We start from the raw sequence: 21,108 nt of genomic DNA on the forward strand, positions 1-21,108 counted from the left end.
CCAGAAGCTCTAGCAGGTTGATGTGGTTCTTGGCCACTGAGGGAGACCAGAGACCCTGAGCTGTGTGGTGGAGATGGTGAGCTCCCCACCCCGTCAGACATGCATCAGTAGTGACTACTGCCTGTACTTCGGGATCGTAAAAGGGTTTCCCCTGTGCAAGATTCTCTCTTGTCCACCAGTGAAGGCTTTGTACCAGTGTTGGCGAAACGACCACTAGATCGTCCCACTGACCACTTACCTGAGAGCACCGTTTCGCCAACCATTCCTGCATGGGACGCATGCGCAGGCGCGCGTGGGGGACCAGGTAAATACATGACGCCATCATGCCCAGCAAACGCATTGCTTTGCGTACCGTTATTTGGTGACCAGACTGATATTGCGGAATTTGCAGTAGTATATTCCGAATTCTTTCCTCTGAAGGAAATATCAACCTCTCTTGAGTATCTAGGATTGCTCCTAGGAACTGTTTCGAGGTACTTGGCACCAGGCTTGACTTTTTCTCGTTGATTGAGAAACTTAACTCATGGAGGAGGTCGATAGTCCTTTGAATGTTTGTTCTGCAAATTACTGGGGTTTGCCCCGTTATGAGCCAGTTATCGAGATAAGGGTACACCGGGATTGCCTTCCTGCGTAGGTGTGCAGCCGCCACCGCCAGTACCTTGGTGAATACCCTTGGTGCCGAAGCTATCCCGAAGGGCAGTACCTTGAACTGGTAGTGCTGACTGTCCACCTTGAAGCGCAAGTACTTTCTGTGCGCTGGGAACATGGAAATATGAAAATAGGCATCTTTCATATCCAAGGTTGCCATCTAATCCCCCTTTTTTAGGAGGGGGATTACCTCTTGCAGCGTGGTCATACGAAATTTTTGGGGCTTGACATACTTGTTGGCAGGCCGTAAGTCCAATACTGGGTGCATTGTCAAATCTTTTTTTGGCACAAGGAAGTAAGTTGAATAAATACCCTTGTTTACCTGGTGTCCCGGGACGAGTTCTATCGCGTCCTTTGCTAGCAGATTGGCGATCTCCTCGAGGAGAATCTTCTGATGTTCTAAAGAGTGTACTCTTTGTCGTGGAGGATGGTTCCGGGGACGCTGCAGTAGTCCTATACAGTACCCTGCGGATACTGTTGACAGCACCCATCTGTCTGATGTGATCCCCTCCCAAGCCTGGGTGAAGTTGGAAATGCGTCCCCCTACTGGGGTTGCGTGAGAAGGGACACTGAACAGAGCGTCACTGCTTTGGTGGAGGCGTGCCGCCTCCTTTACTGGGGCTGCCTCTGCCTTTACCACGTCCCCTCCTATTACCCCTGCCGTAACCCTGGGTAGACTGTTGGCTGTTGTTCCACTGTGTACCCTGCCCCTGGGAATAGTTTGATCCTCTCTGGGAATTTTGGCCGCGTGGGCGACGAAAATTACTATTCCCTCTCTGGTTAGGGGGTTTATTGGTTAACTGGCCAAGGGACTTGAGTGTCTTGTATTCGTCCTTGGCATTCGTCAGCGCGTCCTCGACCGCTTAACCAAACAACAGATCGGCTTCCGCCGGTTTGTCCAACAATGATGCCTGGGTTTCTGCCTTAAATCCAGACTGCCGTAACCATGCATGTCTCTTGATAACAGTACCTTCTGCTATCAATCTGCCTGCGTTGTCCGCGGCGTCAAAAGTTGCTTTTAAAATGCAACCAGACACGGCTCTAACCTCTGCGGAAATTCGTGCTAACTGGACCTTTAAGGGTTCTGGTGCAGAGGCTATGAGTGCCGCGACTTCTTCCCACTGATGGCAGTTGTAGCTGGCCAACAGGGTGGTGGAGTTAGCAATCCTTGCCTGATAGGCGGACGTTGAGGCTACATTCCTGCCAAAACTATATAGTTTTTTGCTCTCCTTGTCTGGAGGAGCTTCGGACGATGACAAGGGTGTTCCAGCCCACTTATGAGTGTTAGTGACAACTAGGAAGTCTGGCTTCAGATGACCTCTTATATAGAGAGGGTCAGACTGGGCTGCCCTGAAAAGTTTTTCAACTCTGGGATTGACTGCTCTGGTGAGGTTCGGGTTCACCAGGGACGGGTCTATTCTTCGCTGAATAGACTTAAGGATCGGGATGGTCTGGGCAACAGGCCTCCTTTCTCCCACTAACTCCTCGGCGAAGTCCCTCTCTTCCTGGACACCGTGGGTGTCAATATGGAAATGTTCTGCTGCTCGTGCGAGAACCTCGTTCAGGAGGGGTTGGTTATCGACAGGGGAGTCGGTAACCAGGGCTTCCTTCTCTACCGGGGAATCTACTCTGTAGGTTTCAGGGTCTTCCTTTCCTCTTCTTGGTCCTCATCATCCCCATAGTAGCCCGTCCCAGTTTGCTCTTCTATCATGCCAAAATCTTGTTCCTCACCAAAGGAAGTCTCTCCTTGATACAGTGAGTATGGCTGTGAGTATGGTTGTACCTCGAAGGGGTCTGTAGACCTCATCGGTGTCTCAAACCGGGGCTTCTTACTCGGGGGGATAGGATCATTAGAGCCTGAGGGTGTAGCCCTTTGTGGATTATATGAAAGGAAATGGTCTGGATTTTTATCGTAAAAGTCTGCCAAAGAAGACATCCTTGACATGACCCTATCTATGTCATCACTCGACCATTTTTTGGAACTGGGAATGACTCTCTCAGAAAGTCTAGGAGATTTATCTTGAGTAGATTTGCTGGTTTTGGAAATATCAGCAGACCTGGTCTTGTCTGTTTTTTTAGGAGGAGAGGAGTGTTTCACAGGTGTGGAAGAGTGCAGGGGCTGCTTCTTCTGCTGTTTTCCCCCCTCCCCGGGAGTGGAAAAGTGTTTTCCCTGTCCCTTTGTGGTTCCAGAGGTTTTCGACGCCTGGCGTCGAGCATCGGGGGTAGAGTCCCTGTCCTTCGAACGTGGGGCCGCGCTGATCTTGTCTGCGGGCTCTGACTCCTGGAGAGCGGCCTGGGGGTGGAAGTCGTCTTCGTCCTCCGACGATCGAACTTCTGTTAGCCTAGGGAGCGAGACACTCTTGGCAAGAGTGGATGATTGCCTGGAGTCATGCGGCGATCTCGATCGAGAACGCCCAGAGGACACCGATTCGGACCGTTCTGTTTGTGCCTCTTTCCGAGAACTCGACGTCGTCGAGTCTCAGTTGGACTTCGTGTGTTTTGTGTGAGTGGTGTGTGAAGCGCTTGTGTCGCCGGGGGTCTTCCCCATAGCCGCCCTGTCGGACGACCTTCCAAGGTCGGGGACCTGCGCTCGGCTGTCTTTCGACGCCGTAATGCCCTCGCCGTCCGAAAGCATGGCGTCACTGCCATCGCTGAAGGCGCCCTCCTCTGCCATGGCCCCCTGCCTGGCGTGGTGGGCCCAACGCTTCGTCGAACAGTCCTTAAGTGTCTTAGGTTTAAACCTACTACACGCTCTGCAGTTCGCTTCGGGTGATCCCTCGGCAAGCAGAGATTGCACATAGCGTGCCTGTCGACCCAAGGGTATTTGCGATTGCACTTGGGGCAGAATTGAAAAGGGGTACCCTCCATACGCACCTTGAGGCAGCGGGCTGGTAAGTGTAGGAAATGTATAAGGTGTACCTATATACCAATAGTCTAGAGTATGTGCAACCCCCCACTCTCCCTACTTGCAGGGCCGAGGCCAGAGGCCTTCCAAGGCCCGGGCCGAGGCCAGAGGCCTTCCGAGGCCCAAATCCGTCGTGCAGCAGCCGACGGTCGATTTCTTCTCCAAGCCGGCGTCGAGTGTCAAAGTTCGACGTTGGGATGGGGAAAGGATGTAATTAATCAATATTTTGAAGGGTTGATTTGTCTTTTAACAGAGGCGAGTATTGGAATTGTTTGGCTGGTGGGGGGTTTTTCTTTGATAATCCTTTCCACGAAGTCAGTGTCTGGAATGACCTCGCCAGTTTCAACCTCAAAATGTGCTGCTGCCTTCCTCAGCAGCGCATTAAAGGTGGGCTGATCGTCAACAGGCGAAGGGTTCCTGACTGGTGTGGTCTGAGGAGACCTGATGTCTATAATGTCTGGCTCTGTAGACCCTGATGGTGACTGCCAGGGATTTGGGTCACCCTCACCTGGGTCTTCCTCGTACCCTTCCTCACCTATGTTAGTGTCCTCATGGAAGCCTTCTCCCTCTTGTTGGTTTTCATCATTAATGAACTCCTCTCCTTCCTTGAAGTGAGTGTCCTCTTCGGTGAGGTCGTAAGAGTTCATATCCTCCTGAAAGGGGTTATAGAACAATTTCGTGTATTTAGCCCTTGGACTTTCTAGGAGTACCTCCCTAGGTCTATTAGGTGTCCTATTTTCTGGAATGGCCATGAATCTGTCTAACTTGTCCATACAGGACTAGAACTTCTCTAAGGTCCACTGAGGTAGGCCAGAGCGGTCTGGGAGTGAAAAAGGAGTTTCTTCTCCTTGTATTTGCCTAGATCTGTCCCATAGTGTCGAAGGTGCCTTCGCCTTCTGAGAAGTGTTCTGGCAGGCTAGGGCTTTCCGTCGACAGTGGGAGCTGTCCCAGCTTACTTTCCGGCGCCTTCGGCGTTTCTTTGGCCTTGTGCGCGGTTTTCGGCGTGTCACCCGTCTCTGGCTGTCCCTATTAGATATACACGCGAGGCTTTCGGCGATCATTCTCTCTGCCGCGGGATCGCTCGCCGTCGTGCTAGGTACCATCGAGTCTTTACTGGCAGCGTGCGCACTCTTACGAGGGGCGTCGCCGCCTGAGGATTTGGGGTTAGCGCCCTTATTTCCAGAGTGCCCGGTTGCCTGTCGCGGTGGCGGGGAGGGCTGGCGACCCTTACGGTCAGCGGAAGACGCCGGTGGGCCCAGCGCCTCCGTTGGCGCTATGGCTGCCTTCGTCTTCGACGAATGTGTGCCGTGGGGTATGTGTTTATGAGATTTCTTGTGTGCGTCCTTGTCGCTGGGGTGTCCATCCCCATAAACTGGGTGTGAGCCGGGCTTGTCGGGGCCAGGGACGGACAAAGAGGAGCGAGAACGCTCCCTCGAGAGGTCTACAACCTACGTTACGGGGGCCGTGTAATCACTGTCCTCGTCACATTCGGCGGCAGCGGGCGAGGAATCTGACCTAGACATGGCGTAGGCCGCCCACCTTTTGACCCTGCGGTCCTTTATCGTTTTGGGTTTAAGTAACTTACAGGCCGCACAGCCGTCCTGTTTGTGATCGAGGGGCAAGCAACGGTTGCACCGTTTGTGCTTGTCCTTCCAGGTATATTTGCCTTTGCAAAGTGGGCAAAACCTAAAAGGCGTCCTCTCCATAGCTGAGGGTAAGAAGTGTGATTACGACCTCGAAAGAGAGGGAGGGGAAAGAGAAAGGCATTCTCGGAGTGAAAAGAAAAGATCACACAACCCCACTCTCCCTACTGTGTAAGGCCGGCGAGGCCAGGCCACGTGTTCGGTGATGCCGAAGGATCTCCTCCGCTCGTCCTTCCGTCGAAGATCTTGCTCGGCAGAGAAACAGCTTGCAGCTTCGTCGAGGGAGGGATCTATGTGTTAGATATTAATAATAATAAACGACCAAGGGTCGAAGAAATGATTTCGCAATGTCTCTCGAGGAGCTCCGCATAGAGGCGACCAATAACTGGGCGGAAAAAAACAATCTGAGGGACCTCGATGCGTGAGGGATTGTGGGTACAAAGCACGTCACTATAGGGATAGTGTTACAGACACGCCTTGTCGACGTCCCCTTTTCGAGCAATACTCCCCAGTGACCACTGAATGTCGGACTATGCACAGCATGTGATTCTAAGCAGATTAACAAACATCAGAAATTCTGTTTTGCATAGAACTGAGCAACAGACCTAGAGACATTCACTTTTCAATTATGTAGGAGGCCCTAAGGAAACCTACATGTTAGAACTGTAAAACGGACAGGAGCCCCAGAGACGTTAGCTGGGGACAAGCTGGGGCAGTACAATGTGGGTCACAAACCAGACAGTTGGGCAAGAGGCCCTTAGGCATTTTTCATATGCAGTTCTGGTTACTTTGTAGTGGTAGTGCCAGTTACTTCTGTATGACATCCTGGTGTCCACCCGTTTCTTTATTTCAGCATAGCGTCCAAAGTCGTAGGATTATACTAGGGTTTTTCTGTACCACAATAAAAGCCTTTCAGTAGAAAATAGCAAGTTGTCAGTATCCTGATTCTGATTTACCACAGGTGGTAAAAAGGCAAACTATTAGCAAGCAGATGACAGGGCAATTCAGGATTAAGGAATATTTAGTTCTACAGGCAAACAAGTCATGTGCATACCAACCACTGAGCAAGCGAAAAAAGAGACAGAATCAGTAATAGGAGATGAAATCTTCATGCAAGAAATAAGACGAAAAACCACAGAGAAATAAGTAGGAGAGGGCAAAATGAACTAAGCCACTAAGGAAACAGATTCAACAAAACATAAGAATAAACGTATGCCAATCTACAGAGCAGACAACCACAAGACAGGGATTCTTGTAATACAAGATGAGCAACCACTGGACAGGAGCAAGGGACATGACCACTGAGAAAAACCAAGGGGAATAACCACATATTAAACAAATTGGAAGAACTCGCAAAAAATATAATTGAGATGGGAGTAGTTTCTTACCTGTAACTCCATTTCTCCAGCGTTGGTATCTTTCATGGATTCATATGCTTAGAATATTCCCCGTCGTCAGACTGGGAACCCTCGGTACACATATATAGTCGTTTCCTATAGGAAAAAACTTCCGACACTTGTGTGTCCTATCCACATCCACGTCCTCTCCGGGGCCGTCCACGCATGCCCCGTAGGACGTAATGGTATATAAGCCCCGCCCCCGCGGGACCCGTCAGATTTCGACCCCTCCAAAGTAGAAAGGGGGAACCTGTTTATGCACATATGTTGCACATTGCATTTCGGGGAGGCTGGTGGGCGCATGTGAATCCATGAAAGATACCATGTACGTAGGCAGCAACATATTTTCTGATATAAACATATTCATAATACATAGTTATATATATATATATACATACTTAAAATCGACACATCAAGGAAAAACAAACATAGGCAAGTAAGAGACAACAGCTTCACCATATTTGGCTTACCTCATTGAAAAAGATGGCGCAGCACTGCCCTTCCCATCTGTACTTCATCCGCATACTGCCTTTCCAGGCAGTAATGGCGTGTGAACGTGTGTGGGACTGACCATGCCGCCGCCTGGCAGATGTCTGTCAGAGGAATTCCTGCCCATAGAGCCGCGGAGGAGGCTGTCGATCTCGTGGAATGGGCTCTAGGGCGTCCTTGTAGGGGTCTCCCAGCCTTGGAGTGACTAAAAGTAATTGCCGAAGAGACCCAACGAGCCAGGCCTTGCTTGGAGATTGCCCTTCCTCTCGTCGACGGACCGTAGGCAATGAACAACTGTCTGGTAGTTCTGATATCTTGCGTCCTTTGCAGGTAAAATTTTAACGCCCTTTTGACGTCCAGAGTATGAAGCGCTTTTTCCGCCGTCGACGACGGGGACGCAAAGAAAGTAGGAAGGACCAGGGTCGAGTGCTTGTGATAGACTGTCGGTACTTTCGGGATGAAAGTAGGGTTAGTTGATAAAATTACTTTGTCCTTAAAGAATCTCATATATGGAGGATCTATGACCAATGCCTGTAATTCCGACATTCTTCTAGCCGATGTAATGGCAATTAAGAAAGCCAGTTTCCAAGATAGGAACTGCATGGATGAAGAGGACATTGGCTCAAATGGAGGCTTCATTAAGGCAGCCAACACCACATTTAAACTCCACGACGGTGGGAACCGTTTCGTAGGGGGGAAAGTTCTAAAGAGACCCCTCATGAAATGTTTCACCAGTCTGTCAGTGAATAATGGTGAAGACTGTCTCCTCCTCGTAAACCTTGAAATGGCCGCCAAGTGCACTTTGATGGACGATGATGACAGCCCACTCTCAGCTAGGTGAAGAAGATACGGAAGAATTTGTTCAGGGGTTACTTCTAAAGGCTGAATTTCGTGCTGTGTTTGACACCACGTACAGAACCTTCGCCATTTGCATATGTATGATTTGTTAGTCGAAGGGGCCCTAGCCGCCTGCAGAATTCTCCGGCAATCCGACGAGACTTTCAAGCTGCCAAACTCTGAAAAGTCAGGAGCTGTTAAGTTGAGGCTGTCCGGATTGTGGTGCCACACCATTCCCTTGTCCCTGGACAGTAGGTTCGGCACTTTCTGGAGAGTTATAGGCTGTTCCAACGACAGATGTAGGAGGTCGGAAAACCATGGTTGTCTCGGCCAATACGGTGCCACTAGAATGACCCGGCATTTGTACCTGAGAATCCCCTGGATTGTCCTCCGTATAAGGGGGAACGGAGGGAAAGCGTACAGGAATTTGTCCGTCCAAGGAAACGAGAACGCTTCCCCCAGGGATCCTTTTTGAGGCCATCTGCTCGCGAACTGTTCGCATTTCCTGTTTTCTTTCGTTGCGAAGAGGTCGATTGAGGGGGTCCCCCACCTTTCGAAGATTATTTGTAGCTGACCGGTGTCCAGCTCCCACTCGTGTATTTGAGCCATTGACCTGCTCGGGGAATCCGCTTGCACATTCTTCACACCCGGGAGATGGTAAGCCACTAAGGATATGTTGTGTTTCAACGCCCAGTGCCAGATCTTTTGAGCTTCCGCCGAAAGGGTCCTGGATCTGGTGCCGCCTTGCTTTATCAAGTAGAACATGGCTGTCGTGTTGTCTGTCAGCACTCTTACTTTTGATCCTTTGATATGTGGAAGGAATGATTTCAAGGCCCATCTCACTGCCCTCAGTTCCAGCACGTTGATGTGTAGGTGCGATTCAGTCGAAGACCATCTGCCCTGGGTTTGATGATCGTTCATGTGTGCTCCCCAGCCCGTCAGGGAGGCGTCCGTGATGATGGTGTTCTGAAATTCCGGCTCTTGTAGAGGAACCCCTCTGTCCAGGTTGTGAAAGATTTTCCACCATTGGAAGGATCTGATGACACCCTCGTCGTCGACGGTTATCCTGTCTGACCACCGGCCCGTGGCCTGCTTTCATCTGTCCGACAGGAACTCCTGTAGAGGCCTCATGAACAATCGGCAGTTTGCTACTAGGTGGATGCACGAAGCCATGGAACCCAGGATTGCCACATATTTTCTCACGGAAAATGTGCTCTGTAGGCGAAGTTGACTCGTCAGTTGTTCGATCTTCAATATTCTGTCTAGGGACGGTTTCACTATTCCCGAGTGGGTTTCGAATTGAGCTCCCAAGAACTTCAAGCTCCTTGAGGGCTTTAGAGAAGACTTTTCGAAGTTCACTGCGAACCCCGTCGTTGCAGAAGTTGTAAGGTGGCTTGTACGCTGTCGTTGGTCGACGCTGGGGAGGATCCCCTCACAAGCCAGACGTCGAGGTACGGGTATACATGATGCCCTCCCTTTCGCAGCCAGGCTGCCACAGGTGCCAAACATTTTGTAAACGTTCTTGGGGAGACTTTAGACCAAATGGGAGCACTGCAAATTGGTAGTGTGTCTGACCTACCATGAACCTCAGAAACCTCCTGTGTTTTTGACACACCGGAATGTGGAAGTACGCGTCCTGTAGATCTAGTGACGCCCAAAAATCGTCCCTTTGGACGGATTTGATCACCTCCTGCAGTGTAAGCATTTTGAATTTTTGACTCTGTAGGGTCTTGTTGAGGTCTCGCAGGTCGAGAATAGGGCGCCATTTTCCGTTTGGCTTCTTTACCACAAAACACCGTGAGTATACCCCTAGGCCTTTCTGCGATGCAGGGACTAATTTGATGGCGCCTTTCTGTAACATGAGTGTTACTTCCTGCCGCAAGATGTTTAGATGTGGCTGGGATAGGTGTATTGGTGGACATTTTGGAGGTTTGCATTTGAATAGTAGGGAATGTCCGTACCTCACAGTGTCCAAAACCGACTGATCTGTTGTGATGGTCTCCCATTCCTCGATGCAGCTTGACACTCTTCCTCCCAGAACGGTACGCTTCCCGTCATTGCTGGTCTTTCTGTTTGCTCGTCGACGACGAATAAGTTGGTCGTCTCTTGGAAGACTGGAAGTTTCTGCGCCGGCTTGAGGTCTGAGAGGCGCGTCTATATCCTTGGGAAGGATACGCTGATCTACCAAAAGATCTATCCCTGGTTGCTGAGAATCTTGAGTTTCCAGATGCTCCTCTAAAGGGACGAAAAAAACGAAAGGGCTTACCACTCTGGAGAGAACCCAACGAGCGTGCTGTATCTGAGTCCTCCTTCATGCCCTTCAAGGCCTCGTCCACCTTTTCTCTGAAAAGAAGATCACCTTCGAAGGGCATGTCCAAAACTTTATACTGTACTTCGGGTCTGAAGTTGGTGCACTTAAGCCAAGCCTGGCGTTTTAGAACAACTCCGTTATTTATTTGTTTAAAACCCGAATCTGCCAGGTCCACCGCTATGTTAATAGCATGATTCGATGCTTCTTCGCCTTCTCGAACCAGGGACATCGCCATTCTTCTATGTTCTTCCGGGAGGTGGTCCAGGATAGGTGCCAGTCTGTGCCACATCTCCCTGTCATATCTGGCCACAATCGCCAGGGAGTTAGCTGCTTTCACCGTGAGGCCCCCACAGAAAGAACCTTCTTACCAAACACGTCTTGGCGCCTCGCCTCATTATCTGGAGGGGTAGAGCATTTATGTTGGGCCTTTGCTTTTCTCGTCGCCGCCGACGACACCACCGAGTCCGGTGTAGGTTGAGCCGAAAGACACTTCGGTGTAGAGTCTGGTATTTTAAATTTCTTTTCAATGCGGCCTTTGACAGCCGGCTCAGAAAATGGGTGACGCATGGTTTGAACACCTTCTTTCCAGACATGGTCTAAAATGGGTATTGAGAATATTGAGCGTCTACTCTTGCCCATATGGTCAAAAAGAAAACAGTCCTTTTTCTCCTCCTGTTGGACCAGGCCAAACTCCTTGCATGCTTTTTCCATCATAGAATGAAAGGCACCTATATCGTCCGGTGGTGACGGGTGAGTGGGACTCTTTGGTGTTTCCATTTCCACATCCGACACCCAGGATGGATCCCTAGATGGTGAGAGGGATATATCTGACGCTGACCCGTGGTCAGATAGGGAGTCCAAAAGCTCACCTTCCTCCTGGACTGCTGGAGTAGTTGGAACCCCGATCGATCTGGTCGGGCGGTGTGAAGGGCCGGGCTCGTCGACGGGGGGTGTCGACGGTACAGGTGGAAGCCTTTCGTCCAGCGATTTCAGCAGCGAGTGTAAGGAGGACAGTACCTCCATGGACAGGGTCGCCTGAGAGCTTGGAGGTTGGGTAAACACCTGAGAGCAGGTTGCTCCTGATGGAAACCTGGCTCGTAGACCGAGGTCCTCCGGGCTCACAATTCTGAAGCCGTCGTCTTCTTTCGAGGCAATTGACGCTGCCTGTTCCTGTAGCAATGTGACAGGCAACCCCATATCAAATACTTCTGGTCTCTAGGCCAGAACTTCCGTCGACGAGGACATCGTCGCCGAGGTCGTCGCTGGGTTGATGACGGGTGAAATCGACTGCGTCAGCGGCAGTGAGGACACCGACTGGTTCGTCGTCGTCGACGTTGGGCCTGCAGGTGGTTTAGGCGGTCCCGCCTTCACAGCGCTCTCCCTGCGTTTATCCGAATCTCTACTCGTGGCTGATCTGTGTTGATCGCCCGAGGAGGATTTAGGCCTCTCCTTTCCTTTATTCGACGAAGTTGACGAAGATGTCTTTCTTGCAGAGTCTTTCTTAGAAGAGTGACTTCGTGGAACGTCCTTTTCCGCAGGTCGTGACTTCTTAGCCGGAGGTTCCGACGAAGTTGAGCGTCGAGGGGCTCCTGATGTTTTCGCAGAGGCCACGCTGCGCACAGAGCCCACCTCTGACTGAGGGTACGCTCCCGCACCGTCATTTAACCAGGATACCAGCCGTCGATTTCGATCCTTCAGGGTTTTCTGGGAAAAACCTTTACATATTTCACACTGGTCTGCCGAGTGGTGAGGGTGGAGGCAATAAATACAGTCTAAATGGCCGTCCCCCTCGTAAACCTTCTTCAATCCGCACGTGGCACACGGGCGAAATAGAGGTTTTTCCGACATTCCGATAAAATTAACAAACTCACAGGAGTTCGACAATTCGACAAAAATCTAGCAGTAGAGACTACGCGAGGAGATCCCACTATCTTTGGAGACGGTTGAAATCTGACGGGTCCCGCGGGGGCGGGGCTTATATACCATTACGTCCTACGGGGCATGCGTGGACGGCCCCGGAGAGGACGTGGATGTGGATAGGACACACAAGTGTCGGAAGTTTTTTCCTATAGGAAACGACTATATATGTGTACCGAGGGTTCCCAGTCTGACGACGGGGAATATTCTAAGCATGTGAATCCATGAAAGATCCAATGCTGGAGAAACAAGAGTAAAGAGTTACTGTAAGTAAGCAATGTTATCAAAAATAAACATCAAGTAGTTTGTATTCATCTCTCTGTGCAGCATTGTATGCTAGGTTTGGGACCATCTCGGAAAGGAAACGGGGTAGGGTGATATTTAGAGTGCTATCACTGGAGCTCATACTGGCCAAGAGAGTGGTCCCCATGGCCTGGAAGGCCAGCCCGGGACCAGGAATAGGAATTTCATGTAGGGAGATGCGTAAGTGGGTGCGAGCCAAAATGGAATTGGCTTGGCATTCAGACACCGCGAGGAATGAAAGGACGAGGTATACGGTTTGGCACATTTTGTTGGTGTATGATTGAAACGACAAATAAAGCTTAAAAAATAAAAATAATAAACATTAAGTACACTAAATAAAGAGATGGCGAGAACAGTGAAACTTCCACCTGTCAACCCAAATTTGCTACAGTAGATAACATTCCCTTTTAATCTTCACCTCCCACATACCCATTTACTTCCAGCAGCCGTATGCTGTTCCTGGTTCCCAGCAAATCCATAACATCATACATTACCTCTGTTAAAATTGTTTTGTGCTCTTTAATCCTTAGGAATTCATCTGGACACTGTTCTAATGTGAAGATTCTGGATAGGGTCAGAGGCTGACCATTACGGCACAGGATGGCTTGGCATGTTCCCACGTTGGCTGCTGTCATAGTGAATGTGTTAGAAGCATCTGTAGTATGGCGTTTGATGTAACACATGAGAGCCGAAGAGCCAAGTTTCTGACCTGCCATGCCCAGTTTCCTATTAGAGAAAAAGGAAAATGTACCTTTATGGCAATTTTAATATGCACAGTTTTTGCTTTTCCACTGCAGAACTGATTGGGAATAGCATTTCTCAAATGGAAATTCCTAATACATTGTGGTCTCTTTGGAAATTAACACAAAAGACTTCTAGAGCAGCATCCCTCTATATGATAACCCACACATGTATAGGAGAATATAAGACACAAACCGTCACGCCCACTCTTATCCTTTGGGTATCACTATGCAATTAAATCGGAGCACTTCAAATGCACGGATGACATGATGGTGAGAGTGTAGGAAAGGAGAAACTACTAAATACTGGAATTACCATAAAGGAAATGTTTCCTTTTTAAGCAATCCCGTGCTTCCTCCTTCTCAACTGTTGGGAAACAGATTATAAAGTCCAAAAACTCTGGGAGAAAGCATCAGCTTGTGGCAAACCACAACAAACAAAAAGGCTGCACAGAACATTCTGACTAAAAGATGCAACTCTTCTCTAAGAAGCATCCCAAGAGTAATGCGTGCAAAAGCAAATGGGGTGACAGCCCTACTACTATCGAGATGGGTGTCTTGTCTCTGTAAAGTAACTCACAATGCCTTTGGTCCAATGGAATGTGCATGTATAACCTGAGGAGAAAGATTAACTAGATGCACGCAACAACAAGTAATATGCCTTGTCGTCAGGAGAAAGACCATGTGACAAAAAATTATTATCTGGAAGATTAAGTTGTCTTGAGGTAAAGTTTTAAAGCTATACACCTATTTAAATATTGCAATATTTCCTCAGTGGAGGAAGCAGAGGTTCTGGGTTGAACAACTTGACAAATGTGTTTTAAGTAGAGCTAAAACTTTGGAATTAAGCAGGGTACAGTACAAAATACCACCTCACGGCTGAGAAATATTATGTATGGCTTTTTGGAAAATAACTTTATTTAGCAAGCTTATCTTTCTGAAAGAAAGAACAGCTACAATAACAGTTTTTCAGGGAAAAAAGCTCAACTCACAGGAGGACATAGGCTAAAATATGCATAAGAGAATCTCACATCAATTTCAACATAAATATATAGGTGTCACATTATGGACTCCATAATAGAGGACACCAACACCATTTTCTTTATTTAAACATTTTTACTTTTTTATTTTATTTGTTTTAATCAAAATAGATTTTTACAAAATGTTATGATCAAACGTTATCTTGCTGTTCTGTGTCACATTTATTCAAGACTATGAACAAGAGTTCAACCAAAAGGTATTGTAAAACATTCCCGCCAAAAGGAACCATAAACAGTGAGGACAGGCCTCTCCTTTTAAGTTGGTTTCTTTCCAGTTGACTGTGGGAGCAAGACTCCATGCTTCTGGCATCCAAGTCCGAGTCCTTAGAGCACCAGGTAAGTTGAGACACATCCCTCTGCCTTTCCATTGCAAATTCACTGTGAGGCAGAATCCTGTGAAGTTCCCTTGGGGACCACTGCAAAAAGATTAAGACTACAGGAGTAAGGCAGTAAACTCAATTGGTAGCAGTCTGCACCACCCAGATCTACCTGGTAGCTGTGACTGAGCAGTCAGACTTCTCTCAAGAAGAGTAAGGCAGTAAATAGAGTATACACAATAGGGCTAAAAACAGTGGAACAAGCAAACACTGACCAGAGCTTTGTATCAAAAGTATATAATTATTTATTTAAAACACACTTTAGACTCTAAATCAAAAGCAAGGACAAACACAGTCAGATAAGTATAAACACCTCCCTTAATAACTATTAGACATGCCAGAGTTAAAACACCACTATTTGTTAAAACAGATGTGAGCGTGTAACCTAGATGGCACTCCAATAGTTAAAGGGAGAAAAAAAAGGCAGAGCATAAAAATAAAACACTTCCCAACACTTTTATAAGTCCAAAGCAAGTCAGTTAAGGCAGTATACACTGTAGAGCCAAAGTTCATAAGCCAGGCCCACTTTAAATGGAGCAAAGCGAAAAGTGCCCAGGATCACACAGTTTAAAATGCACTAATAGTCTTTGCAGAGTGTTCAAAAGAAGTTGGGGTGGTTCAAGAAGTAAAGTTAGAAGGTCTGGGGCCAACCCAGTTGGAAAGCCAAGGATTTAAGGGTCACCTTTAGCAATCCGAAGAAAGGGAGGTGTCATGATGCCTACCCCCAGGCATCCGGACCAAGCCCATCAGCCCCGGGAGCAGGCATCTAGACATTTGGTAAAAACTCAGCAGCCCCGGCTAGGGGCTATCTGGGTTCAGTCCTGGCGCCTTAGGAACCAGGCTCATAGTAGGAATCAGTCCTGGCGCCTAAGGCGCCAGGCTCATAGTCATTACTTACCTCAGGCAGACCATGCTGCAAATTACTCCAATCCAACATGAAGCCTGAAAGGGACTATTTTTCTACAGGGACTATTTTTTACTCGTTGTGGTTCTAGGGACTTCTTACCTGGGACTACTTTTGAGGCTATTTAAACCACACCCGACCAGCAACGCACGCTTCGCGTTATTCTGCATCCAGCAGCGTAACACTCACCGTGCCTGCAGCCTGCATCCAGTCTTCTGCCACGCCCACCTTGAATCCGGAGCTCCTAAAACAAAGAGGAAAGAAAGGGACAAGGTTAGAAAACGAACTTATTTCTATTCCACATCTGATTCTGGATCCATCTTGTCTCCGGACCTGTACAGAACATCATTTCTGCACGCGCCGCATCTCCAGCTGCAGCGCCGCACCTCCAGCTGCCGCGCCATACTCACCAGTCTTCACAGCATTCTTCGGGTCGGCGGTGCCTCCATCATTTCTTCGCCGAACTTCGGCACTTAGGAGACAAAAGAAAACCACAAGGTGAGCCGAGGGAACCAACAAATATCATTCTTACCACCATAGACGTACCTTATTTACCACCGGAGGCATCCTTTTGTGACTCTCCATATTTTCACGTGCCGCATCTGTAAAGAGAGACAAAACAACAAGTTTTCCTTGTGCAACATTTACCGGACAGCGCCGGGCAATACAGACTCTTACCTGAGCGCCACCAGCTGCCACAAAAGCATTTTTCACGAGCCAGCTGCAAGACAAGAAAGGAAGGGGGGAACAAGAGTGAACATCGGACAAATTGAACTCTATGAACTTAATACTTACTGGTCCTCACCAGGAACCTCAGAGTCAATACTCTCCGGAACTCTCCCGAGCCTTCAAACCAGTGAAGTAACTGAAATAGACGCTCCCCTGCAAATCCATGCAGGATGGAGAGCTCATCTTTCAAGAATATAAGGTGAGATTGCTGTAAGGGCATTTCGGAGGTGATTAGTTGGGGAGGACTGTGGGGGTGCCATCACTTGAATCCACAAGTGACTAAATCCATCTCTCCACTTGCAAGAGAATATTTCTACGGGTTAAGCAGACAAGATTAGGAGGGCAGATCCAGTCAGTCATCGCTGCACTACGCATCGCGTGTGTGGAGACCGCAGCTGTCCGGGTCCGACCGACGCTCCTGTGGGAGCCAGGTGAGCGTAACAGAACGCGAAGCCTATCTACAAATCCCCACCCGGGCGTTATGGAAACCTCAGAAACCGACCAACGAGCCCTATTGTTAGGGGAACTTAGGGCAGAAGTGCACTCCGCGCGCCAAGAGACTAATGCCCTCTGGAGAGAACTGATTGTGTCAAAGGAGCGCACTGATGATCTTGCTAGACAATTACTGCAAAACCAAGCTGGGCAAACACCATTACCTGGACTCGGGGGGAATCCAACTCCTGTTTCATCGAGCAATCCTGTGCAAGTGGTTCTACCAGGGAGCCTTCCTTTAGCTCCACCCGAACGTTTTGCTGGGGACCCAAAAAAGTTTGCCGTGTTTATGAACCAATGCCGCTTGCACTTTTTATGCAGACCTGGAGCTTTTCTGAACGACCAAACCAAAGTAGCCTTTGTACTATCATATTTTAGTTGCAGCGCAGCAGATTGGTCAATTCCATTAGTTAACCAGGATGACCCTCTTCTTCGGGATTTTCAAGGTTTTCAATTGAGCATGGAAAGACTATTTGCCAGACATTCACAGGGACAGGCCCTGGATAACGAACTTTTATCATTACGACAAGGTAACCAGGATCTACTAACCTATATCGCCACTTTCTATAGGTTAGTGGTGGAAATCGGATGGCCAGGGGTAAAACGAATTACATTATTTCATCGTGGACTTCGGGGTGAACTCAAAGACGTTTTGGCCCAAGTTGTGAACCCACCTCAGGATTGTGCAGAATATATAGACTTAGTGGTCCAGTTAGACCACCGACTTCAGAATAGAAAGGCTGATCGAGCTAAGTTCGAGAATCGGGTATTGGCTAAACCCAATGTTACCCTCAAAGTAACAGATGTATCAGAACCGATGCAGATCGGGGGGGGGGGGTCAAGGGAACCTTAACTCAAAAGGAAAGAGAAAGAAGACGGCAGATATAATTGTGTCTGTACTGTGGGGCCTCAGGACATTTTCTACGGGATTGCCCTATAAAAACATCTACAAAAGTAGTCGGAGTTACTGATAAAAATCAAAGAGAGCCTGATTCGGGAAACAACCACGCCCGGCAAGCGTAGAGGTCTGCTTGCCAAGCTTGAAGAAGGATACTCAGACCTTGCACTTCATCATACCAATGGTCCTTATAGATCCAAGGCAGCCATCACGTATGCACGCAGTGAGGGCATACATTGATAGCGGGGCCATAGGAAACTATGTGGACCACGAGTTGGCTTCTAGGATGAATCTATCTCTCTGCAAAAAGACCACTTCGGATGTCATCACCACAGTCGATGGAACTGAAATTGCCTCTGGGCCTGTAACTCATTCCACCGCAGAGATGACACTATTGGGTCAGGATGGGCATTGAGAGACTATTATGTTTGATTTAATCAAAGCCCTGCAGTTCCAAATAATACTGGGGATACCTTGGTTGGAAACACATAATCCTTGTATTGATTGGCGAGAGAAGAGAATAACCTTCCCGGATTGTGCACATACTTGTTACCCAAAAAAAACCTTGAACCAAGGCCTGGCCACAGTCGCTACTCCAGTCGTGCAGTTACCTCAGGAATATCAAGAATTCCAGGATGTTTTCCAAAAGGAACAGGCAAACACCCTACCACCTCACAGATCATACGATTGTCAAATCGATCTCATATCCGGTGCACAACCTCCATGTAGTAGGATCTACGCCCTTACGGAACCCGAAAACCTTCACCTACGACAATACTTGGACCAATACCTTGCTAATGGCTTCGTTCGTCCATCCAAGTCCCCTGCATCTTCAGCTTTGTTCTTCGTGCCTAAAAAGGAAGGTGACCTCAGAACGTGCATAGACTACCGCGCATTAAATCAGATCACGGTTAAGAACAGATACCCATTGCCTCTGATCCCCGAATTACTAGACCAAGTAAAGGACGCTTGCATCTACACTAAATTAGATCTCCGAGGGGCATATCATCTGGTAAGTGTAAAGAAAGGCGACAAATGGAAGACTGCTTTTCGCACTAAGTACGGGTTATTCGAATACTAGGTGATGCCCTTCGGGTTGTGCAAAGCACCAGCAGCCTTCCAGTATTTTATGAACGATGTCCTTCGTGAACTCATTGACGTCTGTGTTGTTGTATACATAGACAATATTTTAGTGTACTCCTCTTCAGAATGTGAAGCACGTTTGTGCAGTCCTTGAGAAACTACGACAGCACAAGTTATATGCAAAATTGGAAAAATACATTTTTCATGCTACGGAAGTTGAATTCCTTGGATTTATCCTGACTCCAAAAGGAGTCCGAATGGACTCTCGAAAGGTGGACGCAATCCTCAAGTGGCCATCACCCAGTTCAGTTAAAGGGGTACAAAGCATGCTCGGATTTGCTCATTTCTACCGCAGATTCATTCCGGATTTCTCACATGTTGTACACCCTATCACAGCATTTTTGCGAAAAAACAAAAGCTTCTTGTGTACCGAAGAAGCTGAAAAGGCCTTCCAAGAGCTGAAAGCGAAATTCACGTCTACACCTGTCTTAAAGCATCCACGCCACAAACTTCCATACATAGTTGAAACTGATGCATCCAGTTTAGCCATGGGAGCTGTCCTGTCCCAGAAGGATCCTGAAGCCGGTCAACTTCACCCAGTAGCATTTTGGTCCAGAAAGTTCTCGGCACCCGAGTTAAACTATGCGGTTACCGATAAAGAATTATTAGCCATCAAATCCGCCTTTAAGGCTTGGCGGCATTATCTTCTCGGTGCCAGGCATACCATTACGGTAATTAGCGATCACCGGAAATTGCAGTATTTAAAAAAAGCCAAGGCCCAATCGTCGCGTCAACTTCGATGGGCATTGTTCTTTGCCGAGTTCGATTTCGTGATCACTTATCGACCAGGTTGTAAAAATGGTAAGGCAGATGCCTTATCCCGAATAGGGGTGGGAGAAGCATATGCGAACCCAGAACCGGTGCCTATAATTTCAGAACAAAGAATTCTTGGCATAACCACTCTACAGACACTAGAGGATATTCAAGTAAAGATCCAACAACTCTTCGATCCAACAGCCCTGCAGGACTGGGTGAAGAAAGGCCCGGACTACTCAGTCATCAATGACCTACCTTATTATCAAGGGCGACTATTTCTACCACACACGGAACTACAAGAACTAGTCATCTCCAATTATCATGACTCCCTGATGGAAGGACACCCAGGTATCGCAAAAACTGAAGCTAAAATTAAGAGACAATTCTGGTGGCCCACCTGGCGAAAAGACGTAAAGTCATTTGTAATGTCTTGTGGCATTTGCACCCAAAACAAAAGTCAGAAGAAAAAACCAGCTGGCCTCTTACAACCTTTGGATATTCCACATACACCATGGCACACCTTATCGTTAGACTTTATTACAGATCTACCTCCATGTAATGGATTTAACACCATTCTAGTTATTATGGATCTTTTTTCCAAGATGGCCCACTTTATTCCTCTTAAGGGATTACCTTCTGCTTCAATTCTGGCCAAGGAGTTCCTCGAAAACATTGTTCGAATACACGGATTCCCTTCCGTATTGGTCTCTGACCGAGGTAGTCAATTCATTTCACATTTTTGGAAGAAATGTTGTCAACTGGCGCAAATCGACGTGAGGTTATCAACCAGTCACCATCCCCAGACCGATGGTCGTGAATTTAATATTAAATAAATAAACCGGCGGTATGTTTAACATTGCACCAAAAAGTGGTGCGTTTAAAATCAATGGGAAAATCCCATAGAGAATATTCCAGTGGAATATTTTGCGTGGTAACCACTGCCACCAGCCAGAAACTCTACAAGGGGGGACTGGACATGATGCCCAACAAGGCTGAAACATGTGTATGGGGTTGCTGGTGGTACTCTTGTTCAGAGAGGAATTGCCATAGCATTTCGGTGCTGGACTGCCCATGTGGGCAGGACAAAGACTGATATGCAAATAGATATTTCCCATCTGTGAAAGATACAGTGAGCAAAAAGCAGATGGCTGCAAACTCTCAATGTGGTTAACAACCACTGAACAGGTTATCATGCCTTGTTCTTCCGAGAGAGGGGCGCCTGCTACCTTTAAGTTGAATTTGTTGAAGGAACTTGGGGTTGGTCACCCTAGGTTACCTGGGGGCAACCAGACGTGGACTCCCTGCTCACTGTGCTTAGAGAGGCTCAGCTTCACCTCACTGATGATGCCCAACAAGGCTGAAACACGTGTATGGGGTTGCTGGTGGTACTCTTGTTCAGAGAGGAATTGCCATAGCATTTCGGTGCTGGACTGCCCATGTGGGCAGGACAAAGACTGATATGCAAATGGATATTTCCCATCTGTGAAAGGTACAGTGAGCAAAAAGCAGATGGCTGCGAACTCTCAATGTGGTTAACAACTACTGAACAGGTTATCATGCCTTGTTCTTCCGAGAGAGG

The 21,108-nt window shown here is 48.0% G+C and overlaps 1 protein-coding gene across 1 annotated transcript in view; it reads right to left on the bottom strand.

Moving 5' to 3' along the window:
* Nucleotides 1-21,108, bottom strand: part of PHLPP2 (PH domain and leucine rich repeat protein phosphatase 2) — a 1,504,106-nt gene that overhangs the window by 63,112 nt on the left and 1,419,886 nt on the right. The window contains exon 18 of the mRNA XM_069635467.1: nt 12,945-13,176. Within this exon, the coding sequence (XP_069491568.1) occupies nt 12,945-13,176 (232 nt within the window). The remainder of the gene's footprint in view (nt 1-12,944; nt 13,177-21,108) is intronic.

This window comes from Ambystoma mexicanum, chromosome 1q (assembly GCF_040938575.1).
Source record: "Ambystoma mexicanum isolate Mex_15411 chromosome 1q, UKY_AmexF1_1, whole genome shotgun sequence".
In the NCBI taxonomy this organism is placed as follows: domain Eukaryota; kingdom Metazoa; phylum Chordata; class Amphibia; order Caudata; family Ambystomatidae; genus Ambystoma; species Ambystoma mexicanum.